The following is a 21,320-nucleotide window of genomic DNA, read 5'->3' on the forward strand; positions in this document are numbered from 1 at the left end:
CTCTCTGCCTCTCTGCCTCTGCCTCTGCCTCTGCCTCTGCCTCTGCCTCTCTCTCTCTCTCTCTGCCTCTCTCTCTCTCTCTGCCCCCCCCCCCCCCCCCCCCCCCCCCCCCGGCCACCCCTCTGCCTCTCTCTGCGCCCCTCTCCCCCCCTGGCCACCCCTCTGCCTCTCTCTCTGCCCCTCTCCTGCTTGTGTTGTCTCTCTTTCTCAAAAATAAAATAAACAATTAAAAAAATGTAAATTATGAAACATTCAAAAGACCTAAAAACCACAAAAAAACTGATTTATTCACTGTCAAGGTTAAACCAATGTCATTTTGCCATATTAATATACACTTTGGGTGTTCTTAAGGAAGTGAAACCTTACCGGTGACTAGTAAACCATTTTGTTCTGTGACCCCATCCCTACCTCCCAAAGCCAGTCCTTCCACTGCTTCCCTCCCAGAGGTAGTTACCATCCTGAAGTTGGAAGTCATGGGTGAGGTCTTTTTACTTGATATGTCTGTAAACGGTGTGTTTTCGCACAAAGCATTGACGTAAATGGTATCTTATTGTGTACATCTCTTGCAACTTATTTTTTTATTTAGTATTTTTAGTATTTATCCATGTTGAGGTATATGTAGCTTTAGTTCATTTTAAACGCCAAATACTTCTGCATGCAGAGTAAACCACAGGTTCTAGGTCCCTACTTAAGGGTGGCTACTTGTTATTACAGATTACACTATACAAACCTTATTAAGTAGTTCTTGTGCACATGCAGGAGTTTCTTTGGGGTAAAGAGGTACAGTCGCTGCATTGTAAGTTATGTGCGTCTTCAACTTCACTGAACGTTGCTAACCTGCTTTCCTGTATGACCCCACTTAGTATTCCCTCAACAAGATGTGCAGGTTTCTGTTTCTCACTTATTAGCGGACCTAATCATTGTCAGATCGTGCAAAATTGTGAACTTTTATTTCCTTACTAGCGATAATGAGTTTCTTTTCATGTTTCTATTGATTTTTTTTCCTTTTGCGAATTGCCTGTTTGTGTTTTGTTGGATCACCAGTCTGTCTTACCTGATAATTCATTCCATAGCTTACAAAGTGACTCTTAGCTTCTACCTGTATGTGCTGTCTTTCCATTATGTTTGCCTTGTCATATAGAAGCTTTGAGTTTTGATGTAAACGTAGCTGTCTTGTTCCTGTTCCCTGTGGCTAAGAAAGTTTCCGAATTACTATCAAATTCCATTTTCTTCAAGTCTTTCTTGCTTTTTTATATTTAGGTCTTTCTTTAACCCGTCTGGCTAATTTTTATATGATGGATGTAGTGAAAATTAAATATTTCTTCCATATTATCTTGTCTCAGCAACAGGTGTTGAGTCTTCCATCCTGTGCTAGTTACAATGTCCCTCTGATGTGTGCCTCCTCTGTAGACTTGTATCATTCCTGTGTCCATGCATGTGGATCTTTTGTCTCAACACCAATACCACAGTCGTAATTACTACTTCACTGTAAATCTTGCCATGTCTGGTAAGATGATTTTTCTTTCTTCCCTTATTCTTCAAAGTTACCTTGAATCATTTGGTTCTTTGTTCTTCATCTTTGTCTCATTTGCTTAAGTCTCTTGATCTTTAGATTTTCAAGTCCTTTTTTTTTGTTTTCTGTCCTTCTAAACCTGCTTATTTTTGTTTCACATCTTGTCATTTAATTCTAATCCTGTTATTTTTTATCACACAGATTTTTTAATTTTGATCTTTTTTATTGCAATCTGATATTTAATGATCTTAAAACGTTTTTTGGAAATGATTTCAAGTTTACAGAAAAGTGTAATTACAAAAGTAAAAATTGCGCAAGGGACACCTCTTGTCATAGGGGTTTTTCATGTGGGTAGTAGAAATTTGAGGTGCAGGCCCATTGTTCAAAATTCTCTGAGGGACCAGTTTCTTCAGGGTACTTTTGTCCGTACTCCAAACCCAAGAAGAGACCGGCAAGTTTCTTTGTTATCCGTCTTTGCCACCAGAGTGTTTCGCATTTTATTTTTTCTTGGCCTACCTTTTGCTTGGGATATCCGCCCTTGGAGGGTGCTGGATTTGTGCACGGAGAGGTGGGCATGGGCATGAATTCCATGTCCCTGTTTCACACGGACCCAGGACCTTGCTTTCTGACCTTCTGTGGGTTTTTCAGTCCAGTCCCCTTTGTTGCTGAGAGCGTGTGGTCTACAGCCTCCTGGCTGCAGTAGGGAGGTATGGTTTTCAGGTATCTTTCTGTTTGTTTTTTGGTGACTTGGTTTACTTTTTTATGAACCCCCCTCTGTACATGTCAAAGAATGTTTGTCTTCTCTATTACCTCAAGGATCTGTTGCAGGAAGATTTTATAGTTAAATTTGTCTCTGAATTGCCAAAACCAGATGTCAAAATATCCCCAACTCTTTAAGCTGGAATTAGTTTTCTAGAGACTGGCAATCTTGGAAAAATAAGTTCTAATGTAATTATCCTGTTGAAATATGAAGTATCTGTTTAAGGTAACTAGTTTGAATACACACTGATCTTTTTCTCATTCAGAGAGGTACTCCGTATGAACATGCTACTCTTAAAAGACACGTAGTAACTCTGTGTAAGACAGTTGGCCTATGGGGAGCTATAATACTACCTGTATTGCCTTGGAAGAACCCAACCAAGGGAAAGTTAGTATAGTTGAAACATTTATCAAGTAGCTACCTTCCAGCTGTCTCTAAGGAGAGGGAAGAAAAGAAAATCCCCTGTGCTCAGAACCTTTGCTAGGTTAGCTAATCTGATTGAGAAACATGGGCCAGTGGCTGTTAGCTGCTAGCCACCTAGCTCACTTTACTTTCTTGGGGAAAAGTAAGGGGACCCAGAGGCCAGGCTATTTGATTGAAATCCTTCCTTGTGAAAGAGGTTTGGAAGAACATGTACTTTCCCAACAAGTTACGTAGTTGGTATTTTGTCTTCTGGAATGAAGCAGCAGAGAATATAAGCAGCATACACCTTAGCTGTGACCTGTAATCTGGTATATTCACAGTGACTTTGATTTGCAACACGTAGTTAGACGAATATTATAACTAAGCTCTATGGGCATGCAGGTAGCAAAAGCAAGCCAATTAGAATGTAACTTTTGTAAAAAGCTAATAAAATGTGATTGGTAGCTCACTCCTGTTTAAGCCTTGGATCTACTTAAAACTCCTAATATTAAAAACAATTTTTAAGGAAAACTGGCCTTTTTTGACTTTTGTCAGCATTTAACTAAAAAAAAACTTGTTACAGATTACCAAGAGAAATATCAAGAGTTACTTGAAAGAGAAGATTTTTTTCCAGATTATGAAGAAAATGGGACAGATTTATCAGGGGCTGGTGATCCGTAAGTTCTCTTTTTTCTGCTTTCTTTGTGATGTTTCTATGGCTACAGTTTGTAGATGTTTAGGTTAGAAGAAGGTAGATGAAGAATGCACGTTGTGATTTGATGGTGTCACAGTGATATGTACATACTACTTGTCTACCAAAAACTTTCAAGAAATCCTATTAGAACACATAAACTACAATTCTGAAACGTTATATATATCTGAAGGGGAAAAACTTAAAATAGTAGTATACTCAAGCATAGTTTTATAAAGTAGATTAGTTCAGCTCGAATACTGTAAGATCTTGGGCAGGTTCTATGCCTGTTTCTTCATCTGTAAAGTAGGGATAGCAGACCCCTCTTTGAGTTTTGAGGACTAAGTGAGAAACCTAGAACCACCTCCTGGCACACAGTAAAAAGCTCAGATCTCAGCTGTTAAAGGATAAATTAAGATTAAGGAGAACACCGATAATGACATAATAGTGTTTGGACTAAAGGGAAGGTGTGAGATATTCACATATCTCCATCTCTCTCCCTGCTATTATTTGTAATAAAAGAAACTTTTGTCACACCCTTACCATCAGATTGCATTGTGTTTGGTTACAGAAGAACCAAGAACTTGAGAGGTTTAGTTCTAGCTCTTAATAGTTTATATGAATTTGGACAAGTTACTCAGGTTCTCTTCCTAAGTGGAGGAATGAATGAACTAAATCTGACTTAATTTTTCTTATCTCCTCTCTCATGTGTGCTGTAGGTTTTAAAGTGAACCACCTTTATTTTCTCTGCTATCTAGTGAAATCTTAAGTCCATTTGAGATCTTCTAATATTACCATACTTTTACATACTAGTTCATTAAAAAAAATAATAATAACAGGGATGTAAGGACTCCAAAACCATTAAGAAGGTTCACCCCTGCTGGGTATACCACTGTAAGTTCAAATTGTTCTTGGCCTTGAATTTCAGGTTTTCCTGTGAAGTTTTGCTTGGTCAGTATTACATGCTCTGACACTAACACACTGGTGGCCATTTCAGCACATGGCCTTGTACTGGAAATGGAGGAACAAAATGAAAAAGTTGATAGAACTGGCAAGATAGTTTCGTCACACATGTAGTGCAAGGGGTTTTTGCGAGGTGGGGAGACACATAGATAGCATGTTGTTGTAGAGGAAAAGTATAGAAAAGGGAAAAGATTTCTGGCTGTGCCACACACTTACCCAAATCTTACAGTATTTACTTAACCTCCCAAAGTCTTTTTTCTTTTGTCTCTAAAATGGAGATGGTAAGGGTGCCTGGCTGCTGAGTCCATAGAACATGTTGACTCTTGATCTCGAGGTTGTGAGTTCAAGCCCCACATTGAGCATAGAGATTACTTAAAAAAAAAAAAAAAAATGGAGATGAGAAATATGGAAATGATAGTAGTACCTGTCTTTTTAAGATGGCTGTGGGTTTTCAGTAAGAATGTATATTATTAAATCAATAATCATTTTAAACTTTCCACCCATACTTAACCATGGAAGGCTTTGTTTTCCATCATTTTAAACTACCTAATAGTTGAAAAAATTCTGAGATAGATGATCTCGAAAGTAGCTTATTATGAAAGTGATTCCAAATAAATGGGAATGTGACTAAATTATTTCAGGAATACCATTCTGATAAGTAGACATAAAATGTATCATTAGAGGTAAATGGTACATCTGAAATTATATTCTAATTATAGTGTGATTGTTAATAAGATAAATTTACGAAAATGCTAATCTTGAGCCCCCAAATTATAGTTCAAGCATTTAAATTAGCTTTTAGGTTAGGTTAAGAATTTAACATGTGTCACAGTGCCTGGCTGGCTCAGTCGGTAGTGCATGAGACTCTTGATCTCAGGGTTGTGAGTTCGAGCACCACTTGGGGTGTAGAGATTACTTAGGTTAAATTTTTAAGTTTTAATTTATGTCTAAAAGTATGACAGAAGCTTACCTTCAAACACAAGAGACTCAGAATCCGGTGTAAAATTGAATTTCCCAGATAAGGCATTTAGTTGTCTAAGGGCTGATATGTATGTGATTCAGGAAAGTACATGCATTCTCTAACAGTCTAAGATAGTTACAGTACCATACTTTGTGTGTGTGTGTGTGTGTGTGTGGTTTAGCATTTTAGATATTTCTGAATTGAAAAACATTAAACTTATGAATCATCTTTACTTCTTTCATAGATACTTGGATGATATTGATGATGAGATGGACCCAGAGATAGAAGAAGCTTATGAAAAGTTTTGTTTGGAATCAGAGCGTAAGCGAAAACAGTAAAGCTAAATTTCAACATATCAGTTTTATAAAGCAGTTTAGGTTATGGTGATTTAGCAGAACACAGGAAAGCAGGAAAATGTGTCACACTTATACCAAATTAAGGATGTTGAGTTATGTTACTAATGTATGCAACTTTAATTTTGTTTAACACTATCTGCCAAAATAAACTTTATTCCCTATAACTTAAAATGTGTATATATATATAATAGTTTATTATGTACAGTTAATTCCACTGTTTTGGCTGCAATAAAATCGATTTTGAAATAAATGAAATGTTGAAAGTAAATTTTGCTAGTTGGTTAGAAGCTTATCCTTTAAATTCTACTTTTCTTGAGGGAAAAAGTTTTAGGCTGGAAATACATATTATTGCAAAATGTAGCATCCTTTTTTAGATGAGTATATAGCTTTCATTTAGTTTTACATGGTCTCAATGAATGGGTTTCAGATATGAATCACAACCATGAAAATCTTTAGCACTAAAGTCTTAGAATATATCATTAAGCGATATACATATCCAAATGCTGTTTGATACCAAGGGCTTTTAAAATGTCAAAAAAACCCACAAAAACTTAAAACTCCCAACTAAACAACCAGGATTCTTCATCGAGCATTTATTGCGATTCTAGAATTGAGGTTTTTTTTGTTGTTGTTTGTTTGTTTTCTAACTTCATTGCCCTAAAGCCAACAACATTCTGCTTTATTTATATGGCTTTCATTTTTATTTTGTAGCATGAGTTGCATTGACTTTTTTACTAGAGAATTTTACTAGATCTTTGTCATTCAGGTTTTCATCTGCTTTATAATTGATACACCTTGAGGATCACTTTTCTAATACTTTTACTATAATGTAGTACCACCTCAGCCCTATTTAAAAATATTTTTACCTAACGTCAAGTCTTTTTCCAACTAACTATAAAAGTAAAACTTCTGTACAAAAGGATTGCTTGTAAATAATGCATGTAAATAGTTCTGTTAATAACCCACTGTTTTACATTTGGTACATCTGTGTCTGCTAATACAGTTAGGTTTCTCACTTTTCTGCTTGTTTGTTCAGTCTGGATTAAAATTAGACTTTGAAAATAAAATTTAAATAGTTTTGTTTCCTCTAAGTTTTTGGAGTGATATCCTGATATTAAAGAATATCTGTTGAACTTTTATGTGACACTGTAAAAGGGTTTGAAATCAAACTATATTAGGAGAGGAGATATTCTGTTCAGTGTGTGTGTTATTTAGTTCAATAACAAGTCTACTTGGGAAAATTAACAAATGTAAAATATCTTTTAGATTCCTTATTGTAAAAGGGAAGTATATACATAGTTGGGGTTTTTGGAACTTGTAGTAGGATTCTCTTTTTCAGAATGGCTGGCTCCTGCGACATGGTAGATAATTACCTTCATCTGCAGTTCTCCAAGGACTGTGCTCAGTGTAAATCTTGGGGATGGGGAAAAGGGTGTAAGGAAGGGGCAGTACATTAGACCGGGGACCAAGTACATCATAGCTGAGTATGCTATAAACTTCTAGCAGTTGCTCTGTGAATAACCGTCCAGCTTTGTCCACTAGCTCATTGTCACTCACCACTGCTATACTCAACAGGTACCAATAGGCCCTGGTTCAGTTCCAGTGTGTTCCAGTTAACTAGTGCTGCCTAAAAAACCACCCAAACTTAGTGTCTTCAAACAATAAGCATCTTATTCTCATGAGTTCTTTGGTTCAGTGATTTGGATGGTGCACAATAGGGATAGTTGTGGGTTTGTGTTTTGTTTGTTTGTTTTCTATTCTGCAATGTTTGAGGCCTCAACCAGGAAAACTAAGGGCTGGAGGCAGTTCCAACAGCCGGGGGCTGTAATCATCTTGAGTCTTCTTCACTCACATGGCTGATGACTGGGCTGAGATGAGTTGAAGATATCACTTGGCCAGACCCATCTACACGTGGCCTGGACTTTTCACAAACATGGCAGCTGGATTTTGAGAGGGGGCATTGTAGAAGACCTAGGAAGAAGCTGCATCTGGAAGGTGTACACAGCATTTTTTCCATTACAGTCTTGGTTCTAAGTGAGTCATTAAAGCCATATCAGATAGGAGGCCGTTAAGAAATGTGCGGACATGTTTTAAACTGCAACAGTATATCATGAAGAGCTGGCCAGCGCTGTAATTGTTGGCCTTTAGAATTGCTGTATCTTCAACAGAAATATGGGTCCTAAGATCTTGTAGGTCTCCAGTGAGCAAGGACACAAAAGTGCTAATGAATGTCCTAGGCTTCTGTTCTGGTAACAAAGCACAAGTATTGGTTTGTACCAGCAAAATCTGGCTCTTGTGTCGTCAACTCTGACCTTATGTCTTTGTTTTCAGTGCCCTTCCAGCCAAAGACTACCAGGAACACACATGTATTTGAACAGGTTGGATTTAGTACTTTTGCAGTAAAGCAGAATACACACCAAGGGGAACTGTAGGGCGTGTCAGTGAGAGAGTGTTTAGAACCCATCATGGGGTTTGGGCTTTGGTTGAATAATTTGGGAGAGGGCCTAAGAAACTGGAGTTTCACTCTACATTGGATATGGTCAGAAAGGGGCAATTCAATGACTAGGTATTTCATGAACTATAGGACAGGTGGATATGGAGGAGGTTCTCATTTAAGAAAAAAATCACACTTAGCAAGAGAAGATGATACTTGGTATGAAAGAGTAAAAAGTTGTTCAGGACTGAAGGACTGAAAATCTGCTCTCACTGAAATAAAAGTACCCTTGCTGTTAATCAGTCTGGGAGGACAGACACAGATAAAGCCAGCTGCAAAGTTAACAGGACACATTTTCCCCAAAGTCATGCAATTTTAACTGCCACCATGACCCTTTGCATGGCCACTGCTTTGTTACCAATGCTGTCTTCAGACCTGCTTTGCTATCCCACCCATCTATTCCTGGGGACACCCAATTGCTAAATAGTCCTCCCCTCATGACAGCCCCACATCCCTAATTAATCCCTGCTTCTAATCCTTCGGAAACAACATCCAACACAGAACCAGTATCCCTTCCCTCTGAACTTGCTCAGAATCCTTCAGCAGGAGTCCACATCTTACCAGTCGGTGCCCTCTTCCTCCTGCTGTAGCACGCCATTTGTTTTTTTCTCTGGAGTTTGCTCCCTTGCTTACAAGTCCCTATTTTAAGAGCCTGCTGGCTTGAGCCTGGTGATCTTTGGCTGACTAGACTTTGGTATACGTAAATAATTTGAGGTCACGTATACTGCTACTGTGTTGTCAGCCTGGCAAAGCACCAACCCTGGATGGACCTGCTTCACCCAGGCAGCTGGAGGCCATGTTTTCTGGTAGGTTAGTGCCAGTGTAAATTCATAACCGCCACCTAGGCTGTCAGCACCGCCAGCGATCTGTGTTTATTACCTTGTTTATCTCAAATTCTCCACTCAATTTGCTCCTCATCCCCTAAGGACTTGCTTCACAGAAGAAATTGGGCAGATGTATACAAATGCATCTGCGTTCACTTCATTTTTCCTCTTGTACAGGATGTATCCCTCCTCTTAAAGGCCAAGTATTCCACATGTGCCCAAAACCTGTGCCCTCTGACTCATGAACTCTCTTGTTACTTAGTCTGTATTTTTTCTTTTTTTTAACCTCTTTGCATGAGCTGTCAAACATGTCATTCTTCTTGAGAGAAATCTGGCCCTTAACGTTTCTCTCCCAACTACAGTTCTATGCTTTCTAGTGAGATTTTTCAAATATCCCATTTTCTTCTACTTCCTATTTGCCCTTCAAACACATAGCTTCTGCTGCCACTACATACAACAGCCCTTGCTGATTACATTTATGCCACTAAATCAAGTAGATACTTGATTCTTTAGCTTGTTCTCTAGGCAATATCTGACACAAGTGACACCAAAATTGAAAACCTCTAGGCACCTGGAATAGAATAACCTTTCTGGCTTTATGTGGTTCCCCAGTGTTTGTGGGATTCTCTTCCCTTAGCTAATCTATTGAGTATTGGTGTTCCTCAAAGCCCACTCCTAAACATTTTCTTCTGTCACTGTATCTTTGGGCTATTTAATCCTCTCCTAAAGCTTCAGTTAGCAGCTATCAACACTGACTTCCAGATTGGTTTGTTTCTACACTTTTTGCTAACTTGCCATGTCCACTAGGACGACTCACAAACTTTAAGTCATGCTATTCCCTAAACTTTGTTTTCTTGCATCCCTCTTACTGATGGCACTGCTACCTATCCACTTGCTCCAACAGAACTGCTGGAACTGTTTTCAATGCCTGTTCAGTCATCCCCAAGACTATAGAATTGATCTAAGTATTTCTTGGAGCTGTGCTCTCCAGACTCCTGGTCTAATCTTGAGTCTGAAATGCCATCTTTCCTGTTGCTTTTTCAGACTATTGGGCTCCCCACATCTGTTCCTACATCCTACAATCCATTCTCTACCCAGCTGTTCCAGGTATCTTTCTAAAGTACAAATAGCATCATAAAACCCCCTTGTAGTAGACGGCTAACAAATAGGAGGTTCTTAGTCATTAGAGGGGAAAAAAGGTGGGAACAGGATAGGACCTAAGTACTGTGTGATACAAATTGATGTTACTGGTCAATGAAAACATGGCATCTGAAGGTCCCCTTATTATACTTTACATAAGCTTGAAGTCAATTTGCTTATCAGACTTTCAAAAATGGAGATGAATGTAAGGAGTTAGATTTCTCCCCATTCCTTGCTGTTGCCACTTTTGCTTAAAGCCCTTGTAATAGTTTACCATTGCCTTTTTTTTTTTTTTTAAATGTCTATTTCTGAGAGGGAGAGAGAGAATCCCAAGCAGGCCCCACACTGCCAGTGCAGAGTCAGACTTGGGGCTCAAACCACAAACCATAAGAGTCGGACCCTTAACTAAGGCATTCAGGCACCCCTACCATTGCCTTTAAGATAGAATCCATAATTCATAAAACCATAATGATCTAGCCCTTACTTATCTCTATCACCCCCTTCAGGCTTTCTCTCCCCTAAAAGCCTCTCTCTATAACCGTTCTTAAACCAAACTAGCTTTTTAAGGGTCAAGATCTTTCCTTTGGACCTCAGGGCCCTGTGTTACCTCTGTTTGAAACAGTTTCACCCCCACAGTACCTGGCTAAACCTACCTACCCTTTGGATTTCACTGGAAATACTTCCTCAGCCTCAGGTCTGTCCACTACATGCTCTCACAGACCTCTGTATTCTATTTTAGGAACGCTTACTACAACTGTGATCAAATTACTGTCTACTCCTTTCTTTCCAGTTCATCTCCAGTCCTCATCTTCTACCCTGGGTCTCACTCCCTGCCTTATTTCTAAGGTGCCCAGCACATAGTAGGTTCCCCATAAATAATGACAATAAATTTATCGGACACATCTACTTGCTACTTAGGAAAAACGCGCAGATACATAGTTGAAAGATATTTTCTGACACCAAATTAGAAAAAGAAGAGGTCTCTTTGACCCAAGTTTTTTCGGTTTTGTTTTTTGTTTTTTACAGCTTTATTAAGGTATCATTTTTGTTTAGATTAAATAAGCGTTAGTCCACTAAAATCCACCCATGTGGTTAGCTCTTGGCTGAGCTAATCAGATGTTGGTCCTCACGGGAGCAGTCACAACCAGGTGCGGCGGGTACCAACCTTTGAGTATCGGAAGTAAAGATCAAAGAGGAAGCAACCACATTCAGGACTGGGAACGCCCACCTCCCCTACTTCCGGTCTCGTCCTTTGCTGGGCGCTCGACGGATTGGCCCCCGGAGCAGAGGGCGTGCTTGGGCGGGACTTCCGGTCTTTTGGAGAGGAAAGACGCTTCCGCGGGTTGAGGGAAGATTTGAACTGCTGATTTCCTGTGTTTATTTTGCGGGGAGGTGGTTGGCGTTTCAGCTTCTCTCCCGCTACTGACTTGACGAACGTCTCGGCTAAAAATATTCTCCCTGTGGCCTTATTCCTCTGCGCTTGTCACTGTTTTCTCTCATCAAGAAACATAACTTGTTGGTAATTTGTCAGATTCATGAAATATCCATCGAGAAGCAGTCGTGGGCAGACTTCAAGCATTTTGGCAAATTAAAGCACAGGGGCCGTTGATTGGCCTTATTTCCGCGACTTTTCATCTCAGAATTGCCGTGTTGAGTCCAAGACGTTGGTGGTTGTTTTGGTGAGGCTTTTTCTGTAACTACATATTGCCATTTTGAAAAATGAGGTCCAATTGATGTCAAGTACAGACTTGTCAAGTACGGAGATTGTTAAATATACTGTGACGTAATGTACTGGGTGGTGAAAACAAACAGGAATAAGACGGTAAAGATGAAGCTGAAATGTGGGTTGGAGCCGGATTATGTTTTTTTATGATAGGCTGGGAACTTTAAATATTCCACTGTTTCTTGTGTATGCTTGTTATTTAAATAAATAACAACTATATCTCTAACTTTTTTTTTTTTTTAATTAAAAACTTGGCCAAAACATAGAGATCTTTTCCCATTCGGCAATTTTTATTTTTTTCTGAAATAGCATCTGAGATATATATATGTATATATATATATATATATATATATATACACACACACACACATATATATTTCTATTTTTTTCTGAAATAGCAAGTAGACATCTGAGATATATATTTCTATTTATATGTATTAACTATATTTCTATATATATGTTTACATATATGCAGTATAAATACATGTATTGTTATGAATATTGCTCGCTAAACGAACAAGTATGTAATCAAGTGTTGTAAAATGGTTGGTATGGTCTGGATAGTGGAAAGTTTGCTATAACAGCAATACTGGAAATGGATTGGAGAGGGAAGAAACTGGAAGAAGGTCCCAGATAGTTGCAGAAATGAAGGGGAAAGTTGATGAACTGAAATGGAAAAGGAGCCGGGTTCATAAAAGAAATCTACCAAATCAACAAGACATGTTACAGGGCTGTGGAGAGAAATATTGCTAACATTGAGATGCCATTAACTTAAATTGCAAATTCAGGAGGAACAAGAATTTTGAAATTCACTTGCTTATTCTTTCATCATTAAATAAATATTTATTGCACCCTTAGTATTTGCCAACTATTGTTTTAAATGCCAGGGATACAATGGTGAGTAAGACAGATGAGGCCTGGTTTGATTGAGTTTATACCCTGGTGGGCAAAGTCAAAAAGCGATCAAATGAATAGAATCAGTTTTGATAGTGATAGATGCTATGAGTAAGAAAGATGAAATGGATAAAAAGTGATTGGGAGATGACTGGGAACAATAAAGTCAGGCCTTTGAGGAAGTGATATTTAAGCTTAAAAGACAAAGAGCCAGCCATGTGATAAGCCAGGGGAAGGACAGGCTAAGCCGAAAGAACAGTGCAAAGGTTCTGATATAGGAAACATCCTGTTTTAAAAACATTAAAAAGGCCAGTGTAGCTAAAGTGTCCTGAGCAAAGAGAGAGTTATGAGATGACATTTGGAGAGGAAGATGGGGCCACGTTATGTGGCTGTTATAGGCCATGGTTAGGAATGTCATGTAAGTGCAGAATGGTAGATTGTGAGCCAGCATGTGATAGATCTCATTTTTATTTTAAAAGATCTCTGTGGCTATTGTATGTAGCCTGGACTTGAGGGAGGTAAGAATGAAAGTGAAATTAGGGGACGTTGCAGAAGTTGCTTTGGTGGGAGTGATTATGTTCCATTTTGGTCATGTGGATTGAGTTTGATTAATTTAGTCATGTGGATTGAGTGGAACATGAAGAGAGGTCTATCAGGCAGCTGGAAGCACTGGGAGGGATCTGGTGGATTTGGAAGTTCTCTAGAGAGAAGAAATAAAATTGTGTGGCTCTCCTCAGGAGAGACCATATGGTTTAATGTTTACTTATATTCTGACATATTCTACAGAAGATTATAGGCCAGTCATATGTAGCCGATTACATACATTGAAAGGGGGTAAGACTCTTTAAAAAAAAATTTTTTTTTAACGTTTATTTATTTTCGAGACAGAGAGAGACAGAGCATGAATGGGGGAGGGTCAGAGAGAGAGGGAGACACAGAATCTGAAACAGGCTCCAGGCTCTGAGCTGTCAGCACAGAGCCCGACGCGGGGCTCGAACTCACGGACCGCGAGATCATGACCTGAGCCGAAGTCGGCTGCTTAACCGACTGAGCCACCCAGGCGCCCCAAGACTCTTTTAAAAACCAAGGGTGGATGTAAAAGCAACACGGGTGTATATAGTAAGAAGAGATGAAATGGGGACTGAGGTCAGGTCTCGAATCCTTGATTTAAGAGAATGGTGAAAAGGAATGATTAAACTAAGAACAGAGGTAGGGGTGCCTGGTTGCCTCAGTCAGTAGAGCATGTGACTCTTGACCTCAGGATCATGAGTTCAAGCCCCACGTCAGGTGGGGAGCCTACTTGAAACAAAAAAATCAAAAACAGGTAGATGTGGTGGGGTAAACCATGGCACTCCCCCCCCCCCCACTTTTTTTAAAAAAGTAAAAAGGCAGAGGAACACAATTCGGTGCAGAGAAAGGTAGATAACACTATCACAGTGACCAGTTTAGTAGGATGAAGACTGAAGTTACTGGGTGCAGGGAGACATCGGTGACAGTTCTGAATCAGTGCAACAATTCCAGCACGAAGGTGGAAGGAAACTGGATTGCAATGGATTGAAGATGGATGGGAGTGAAAGTAGATAATGAGTGGATACTTTACTTGAGTTTTTTGGTAGGAAAAAGGTAAACTGAGGAACGTGACTTTTTTCTGTCAGGTGAAAGTTGATCACCTGAGTGGCAAAAGATAATGTTCTAGAAGGGGTTGGGTTAGTGTTTAGAAAGGAAAGTCTTAAAAAGAATGATGTCCTAGAGGGAGGTGGGTAAGTGTCAGAGAAGATGGGGTTGGTGTTAGAAAGGAATCATAAGATTTATTGAACTCGACATTGCAATACTGGGACTGGCAAATGTGTTCCCTTGTTTAATCCTTGCAACAATCCTGTTACTGTCCCTCATGTTACAAATAAGGGAAACAGACAACTTGAGGCATTTAACTAGTCTAGTAAATTGTAGAGTATGAATGGAACCCAACCCTCTAATTCCCCTTCAGTCATCCCTATATGGAAAGCATAGGTGATGACACATTCTAAAGGTAGGGAAAAAGAAATTGAATTCAGTGAAGTAAGAATGAGTCTAAGACACTCTATGATTAATTAACTTGCTCAGTAGTGACATGGAACTTCTTCCTTAATGTCAGACTAGGGACAAAAATCCAGGTATTGGGATTTCTTTTTCAGTACTCTTTTTTCTTAGGCCTGATAGTTTTGGCCTGCCTTTTGCATGCATTACAAATGATTTGCTGTATTCTTATGCAAACGTGGAATTTCCTTTTATTTGAAATTAGTTACTGAGCATAGAATTTACAGAATTTAAGCTTCAGGAGAACTAAAGCTATTGAAATTGTAAAGGCAGTTATAACTAGGTGGGCTTTCTTCTCCCTCTAGGTTATCTTCCCACCCTGGAGTAAAGCTCTAGGGGGTAAGGCATTCTGTTAAGGTTGTTAATTTCAGATCATTTAAAAGTATGTAGTAAAGTAATCACTTTTCCCCCCCAAAAAATAAATGCAACAAAAATATGTTTTGTTTATGTTCTTAGAAAATGCATTCACTTTTTATGATAGAACTTTTGTACATTAAGGGAACAATTTGTGCTACCCTGTTTCCTATTCAGTCTTCTCCTTGGAAGGACATTTTATCCGTAGTCATAGTAATGGCAGCTGAAGTGCAAATGGTACTTTATGAAGATGATTCCGTGCAAGTGCAATATGCTGATGGCTCCAGACTACAGCTTTCTCCTTGTGGCTCTGAATTTTTATTTGAAAAGGCACCTCCTGTTTCAGCACATCCTTTAGAACGACCAGAAAGAATTCGTCAAAGGACACATTTTGTTATCAGCACTTACCGAGTAAGTAATGGCTTAAAAACAACTCTTTTTGGTACCAGAATATTGGTGAGGTAGCTAGAATATGGAAAGTAATTAGTATTCTAGATTACTGTCACTCTGAATTGATTTTCAAATTATTTTACATTTTTTGAAGGTTATGTTTTGTATTTCTTTCTGTAGGAGCAACTACAGCGAGCCCTAGATTTTCGAAATTCTTTTGCTACTTGCCCTTTTTTATCTGAAAGCATCATACCTTCTGAAAGAAAAAAGGTAATTTTTTAAAGCTTTTTTGTAAGTAATATTTGAGGACAAGTAATTAGAAACAGGTAGTTTAATTTTTTTCTTCATGACACTTGGGAATACACACTGCTGTAGAATGCGTAGGCCTATATTATTCACCAGACTACGATGTTCTGATATGATATATATATATATATATATATATATATATGTATGTATATATTTCCATATATATTTTATATTTACATATATGTGTATATGTATATATATATATATATATATTTTTTTTTTTTTAAATAAAGTTTATTTACTTAGAGCATGAGTAGGAGAGGGGCAGAGAGAAAGGGAGAGAATCCCAAGCAGGCTTCATGTGTCAGCACAGAGCCTGATGCAGGGCTTGAATTCACGAACTGTGAGACCATGACCTGAGCCAAAATCAAGAGTCGGATGCCCAACCACTGAGCCACCCAGGCACCCTGATATGTTATGTACTGATTGAGACCCAGAAGATGCATAGTTCATCTTCCTGACCTTTTCTTTGTAGCCAAAGATTATACTCAGAATTTTTCAGATTAATGACTTTTTATTTTATATTCATATTTTTCTGTTACTAGCAAGGATTTTAGCCTTCTTCCTTTCACATCTGGGTATGAATTAATTTACCGGAACACTGGACGTTTTATTTTTATTTTTTATTTAAGGAAACTCTACACCCAGCATAGGGCTCAAACTCACAACCCCAAGCTCAAGAGTTGCATGCTCTACTGACTGAGCCAGCCAGACGCCTCCAGGTTGATGACTTTTTGATTCTCAGAGGTGTCAAAATTAAGAAATTATGTGGCTGTTTTCAGTAGTTTATGTGCAGTTCATGTGTAATAGAGATGTGTATATTTGTAGGTATACATATTTTATTTTTTTGCTTATGTTCTATTTTGAACTTTTTTTAATGTTTATTTTTGAGAGAGAGACAGAGAGACAGAGCTTGAGCAGGGGAGGGGCAGAGAGAGAGAGGTAGACACAGAATCTGAAGCGGGCTCCAGGCTCTGCTCTGTCAGCACAGAGCCCAACGTGGGGGTCAAACTCACAAATCACGAGATCGTGACCTGAGCCGAAGTTGGACACTTAACCAACTGAGCCACCCAGGCGCCCCTGAACTTTTACGAATAATAATAATGATAGCTGTCATTTATTGAGGATTTACTGTGTGCAAAGAAATAGGAATGATGTTAAAAATATTTAATAACACCAGTATGGCATGGGTCTCTGATAAGCAAAGTGGGTATTTAGCCAGTCAGAATAGGTATATTGGCTGGATATTATCCCCTTTATATAGCTGAGGGAACTAAATCTCAGAGACTTTACCTAACCTTGTTCATGGACATTTTCTAAGAGGTAGTCAGGATTTGAATCCAGTCTGTTTGAAGACTGTCTTCTTTTTTTTTTTTTAAGACTATATCTTTTAATTACTTTCCACTACTCGATAATGACAAAGGAGCCAAGAAAAATCGTAAGGTATAATTTAGTGTATAAGGCTATTTTCCCACTATCTTTTGAGTAACTTTATTTGTTGAAACTGCAGTTTGCTGCTGATAGGGTTATTAGATAATCTAATTCTAGAAGAGAGAACTCTCTTAACTGACCACCCTTACAAGCCAGTTTTGCCATCAGTGAATACTGTACTAACATCTGTACATATAAATAGCACTGTAGGTTTAAGAGGCTTTCTTTTCTAAATTTAAAGTTTTATATAAATGAAAGCTGAAATGTTTACCTGTTCGCAAAATTAATTGGCTGAAAGACCGTTATGTGACACTGGCTGGTTTTATCTTATATGGAGAGATGCCATAGTTACTGGCTCCTGTCATGAGTCTGTGCTATTGGTCAGGATCAGTTTACTTTTGAGTAATTCAGTTTTTTAAAATGTTGCTTTTTTTAGGGGCACCTGGGTGGCTCAGTTAAGCGTCTGACTTCAGCTCAGGTCGTGATCTCACAGTCCATGGGTTTGAGCCCCGCGTCAGGCTCTTTGCTGACAGTTCAGAGCCTGGAGCCTGCTTTGGATTCTCTGTCTCCCCTCTCTCTGCCCCTCCCATGCTCATGCTCTCTCTCTGTCTCTCAATAATAAATAAACGTTAAAAAAAAATGTTGCTTTTTAAACAACCTAGAATTTTTTGTTTAACTTAATTAATTATTTTTTTTTTTTAATGTTTATTTATTTATTTTGAGAGAGAACAAGCTGGAGAGAGGCAGAGAGAGGCAGAGTGAGAAGAATCCCAAGCAGGCTTCATGCTGTCAGCCCAGAGCCTGACATGGGGCTCGAACTCACAAACTATGAGATCATGACCTGAGCCAAAATCAAGAGTTAGACACTTAACCAACTGAGCCACCCATGTGCCCCGCTACCTAGAATTTATTTTAGCGTATGGTATGCTAGGTGCTATCTAGGATAGATAGTCTTATTTAGTGTATTTGCTAACCCTTTGAGAGTACCATTTATTTTTATTTTTTTAAGTTTATTTATTTGAGGGAGAGAGAGAAGGAGGGAGCTTGTGCGTGCTTTGGGGAGAGGCAGAGAGAGAATCCCAGCAATCTTTGTGCTGTCAGAGCAGAGCCTGAAGTGGGGCTTGAACTCATGAACCATGAGATCATGACCTGAGCCGAAATTAAGAGTCAGACACTTAACTGACTGAGCCACCCAGGTCCTCTCTAGTACCATTTATTAAATAAATCATTCTCCCTTTCCCTCCTTGTTCTGAAAGGTTATGTTATTACATGTAGCACCTTAAGATGTGGTTGATTCTGTTTCCATATTACCTGAGTTGCTCTGTCAGTGATTTCTATACTAGTTCCATACTAATCATTTAAGTTATGATTGCTTTTAATATAGTATTGTTTGTAGTGTTGTTTGTACATGGTAGTTAGTGCTGGTCTTCCCTCAGTATTCTTTTTCAGAGTAGGCATTTGAGAAGGGTTGAAAATCTTTTTATCTCTGATTCATTGAACATTTTAAACAAAAATGTCTAACGCTAAATATAGTCAGGATAACTTTTTTATTTTTCTTCTCATTCTTTTTAAAAAATATCGATCGATTGATTGATTGATTGATTGAGAGAAAGAGTGCACACACGTGAGCATGGGAGGGACAGAGAGGGAGAGAGAGAATCCCAAGCAGGCTCCACAAACCCGTTGTAGGGCTCTAGCTCACAAACTGTGAGATCATGACCTGAGCTGAAATCGAGAGTTAGATGCTTAACTGACCAAGCCACTGACAGGCACTCCTTTTCTCTCTCTCTCTCTTTTTTTTTAATATTTATTTTTAGAGAGAGAGAGAGAGAATGAGAGAGAGAGAGAGAGAGAGAGAGAGAGAGAATGAGTAGGGGAGAGGTAGAGAGAGGGAGACAGAATCCAAAGCAGGCTCCAGGCTCTGAGCTATCAGCACAGAGCCTGACACCAGGCTCAAACCCATGAAGCGTGAGATATGACCTGAGCCGAAGTCAGACGCTTAACCAAATGAGCCACTCAGGCGTCCCTTCTCTCTCATTCTTTGTGTGTGTGTGTTTTACATCTCTCTCTGTAAGAGAGAGAATCTTAATATCAAATATTCTTTAGAAAACCATATATATAGACCAACACCTGGCTCTCCATTTTCATTCTCTCTAGATAGTAAAACACAAACAAAACTTTTAAGAGCTTTCTTATACAATATGTAAGCATCGAATGTGTGGAAACATTGGACTGCTGACAAAATACTCCCCATCTCTCTTTGTCTTCTCAACTCAGCGTATCTTCATTGACTTCTCAGAAGTCAGATGGCCCAGTCCTGATACTGATGATGGCATGCTGTGTATGCAGAGCGGCACTGTGAAGATATCATCATTAGATGGGCATGCATACCTTTGTCTGCCGAGATCGCAGCTTGAATTTACAGTACATTTTTTGTGTAAAGTAAGCCAGAAGCCAGACTCATCTATAGTATTGTCAGAAAAGAAGATTCAAGCCAGAAAGGACAAACTAGATGAAACAGCAGGCAAAATCTGTACATACGGAAGTTTATCAAGACAGAGACTGAAGAATAAAGAAAACGAACTTTACTATCAGACCATGAAATCCAAGGAACCTTTAGAGAAAAAGAGCTGTGTAAATGGAGCCGAAGGGAGTGGCGAGCCACCTCTGCCTGGTACAAAACACACGTGTGTATACACGTGGGTGAAACAATGCTGGCCTGTGGCCTCCTGTCCAGAGGAATGGAAATATCCCTTGTCTTTAGCACTGCATTTGCATGATAAAATCAGCAGTGTGTCTAGAATTGATGCAGCCATCACCCAGAATAAAACTTTGACTTCTGATATTTCAGAGGAAAGAGGAAAAGAGGTTTCTGTTCTTCCCAGGGCCCTGTTACTCAGCTGTCCTGTCCCACACCTGCACAGGTAATGGAAGAACAGCTTATTTGTCATAAAGCCCTTGTCAGAGCCAGTCTTTATCTAAAGATGTTTTTTCTTTTGTAATCATCTGCTACCATTCATAAGGAAAGTTCACTCAGTGAGCCAAAACTTTGCTAATAACCGATAGTAAAGAATTTCCCTAGCCAATGTGTTCCTTATGTGTCTTACTCTGTGTCCACGCATTGAGTGGTTATGGAAGGCTGACTATACGCTATATACTTTGTTAAGCACAGAGACTATAGAGATGTCTAAGCTATAGTCCCTGCTTTTTAGGAGCTTAGACTCTATTAAGGTCACTGTCACTGACAAGATGGTTAAAGTGTGATAAGTAGTGGCACAGAGCTCTGGCAGTGAGCACAGAGAAGCCTCAGCTGCACCCAGTGGAGCCCGTTACCTTGTAGCTGGAGCATGGTTCCGACCCGCTGATGAGCATGGGTTCTTTCTTTCGTACCTAGTCTCAGAGGCCACCCCTGTCTTTGGTTAGCTGACTATAAATCTATTTATTGAAATTTTTTGAAAAAAGGAGTAAACGTGGAGAAGCCTCTGAACACCAGATATAAACCTTTTCTCTCCCTAAGAGGTGAATAAACTAATGGTTACAGATTTGTAACATGAACTTCCATAAGTAGTAGAGTAATAATGGTAATAGCTAACACAAAGCGCTTACGTGCAGGGCACAGCTCTACTGTAGCTATTTGATTCTCATAGTAGCTCCATGAGGAAAACACTGTCATTGCCCCATTTTGTTGAGGAATCTGAGACACAGGAAGGTGAAATAATCTGAGCAGGGTCACGTAGCTAGTGCTTGTAGCATTGGGGTTTGAGCCCAGGTAGTCTCCCAATACGTATTTGTTATTTAAATACGTATTTTAAATATGATTTTTCAGGCTGGTCATGATTATTTGGTTAAAATTGAAAGTTCTAGTATTATAAGTACACACTGAAAGAGATTTAGGCTTCTAAATTAACAATTTTCAGTAACTTGCCACTAACTTTGGATTAAAATCCATTATCTTTAAACATGGCTTAACAGGCCTTCCATTTTCTGGTCTCTTCCTACGTCTATGATCCTCACCACGTTTGCCCTTGCTTTTTCTACT

At 39.0% G+C, this 21,320-nt stretch overlaps 2 protein-coding genes across 5 annotated transcripts in view; both read left to right on the plus strand.

Annotated features, from left to right (window-relative positions):
• PAIP1 (poly(A) binding protein interacting protein 1) overlaps positions 1–6,737 on the plus strand; it is a 31,652-nt gene extending 24,915 nt beyond the window's left edge. For all 3 annotated transcript variants that reach the window (XM_043598967.1, XM_043598957.1, XM_043598947.1), the window contains exons 10-11: positions 3,259–3,352; positions 5,535–6,737. In XM_043598967.1, coding sequence (XP_043454902.1) covers positions 3,259–3,352; positions 5,535–5,628 — 188 coding nt within the window. In that variant the 3' untranslated portion in view covers positions 5,629–6,737. The remainder of the gene's footprint in view (positions 1–3,258; positions 3,353–5,534) is intronic.
• A 4,331-nt stretch (positions 6,738–11,068) lies between these two features.
• CA1H5orf34 (chromosome A1 C5orf34 homolog) overlaps positions 11,069–21,320 on the plus strand; it is a 33,083-nt gene continuing 22,831 nt past the window's right edge. Inside the window, exons 1-4 of one of the 2 annotated variants that reach the window (XM_043598988.1) lie at positions 11,069–11,859; positions 15,329–15,562; positions 15,722–15,811; positions 19,559–20,205. In XM_043598988.1, coding sequence (XP_043454923.1) covers positions 15,368–15,562; positions 15,722–15,811; positions 19,559–20,205 — 932 coding nt within the window. In that variant the 5' untranslated portion in view covers positions 11,069–11,859; positions 15,329–15,367. The remainder of the gene's footprint in view (positions 11,860–15,328; positions 15,563–15,721; positions 15,812–19,558; positions 20,206–21,320) is intronic. The other variant, XM_043598978.1, reaches the window with a different exon arrangement.

This window comes from Prionailurus bengalensis, chromosome A1 (assembly GCF_016509475.1).
Source record: "Prionailurus bengalensis isolate Pbe53 chromosome A1, Fcat_Pben_1.1_paternal_pri, whole genome shotgun sequence".
In the NCBI taxonomy this organism is placed as follows: domain Eukaryota; kingdom Metazoa; phylum Chordata; class Mammalia; order Carnivora; family Felidae; genus Prionailurus; species Prionailurus bengalensis.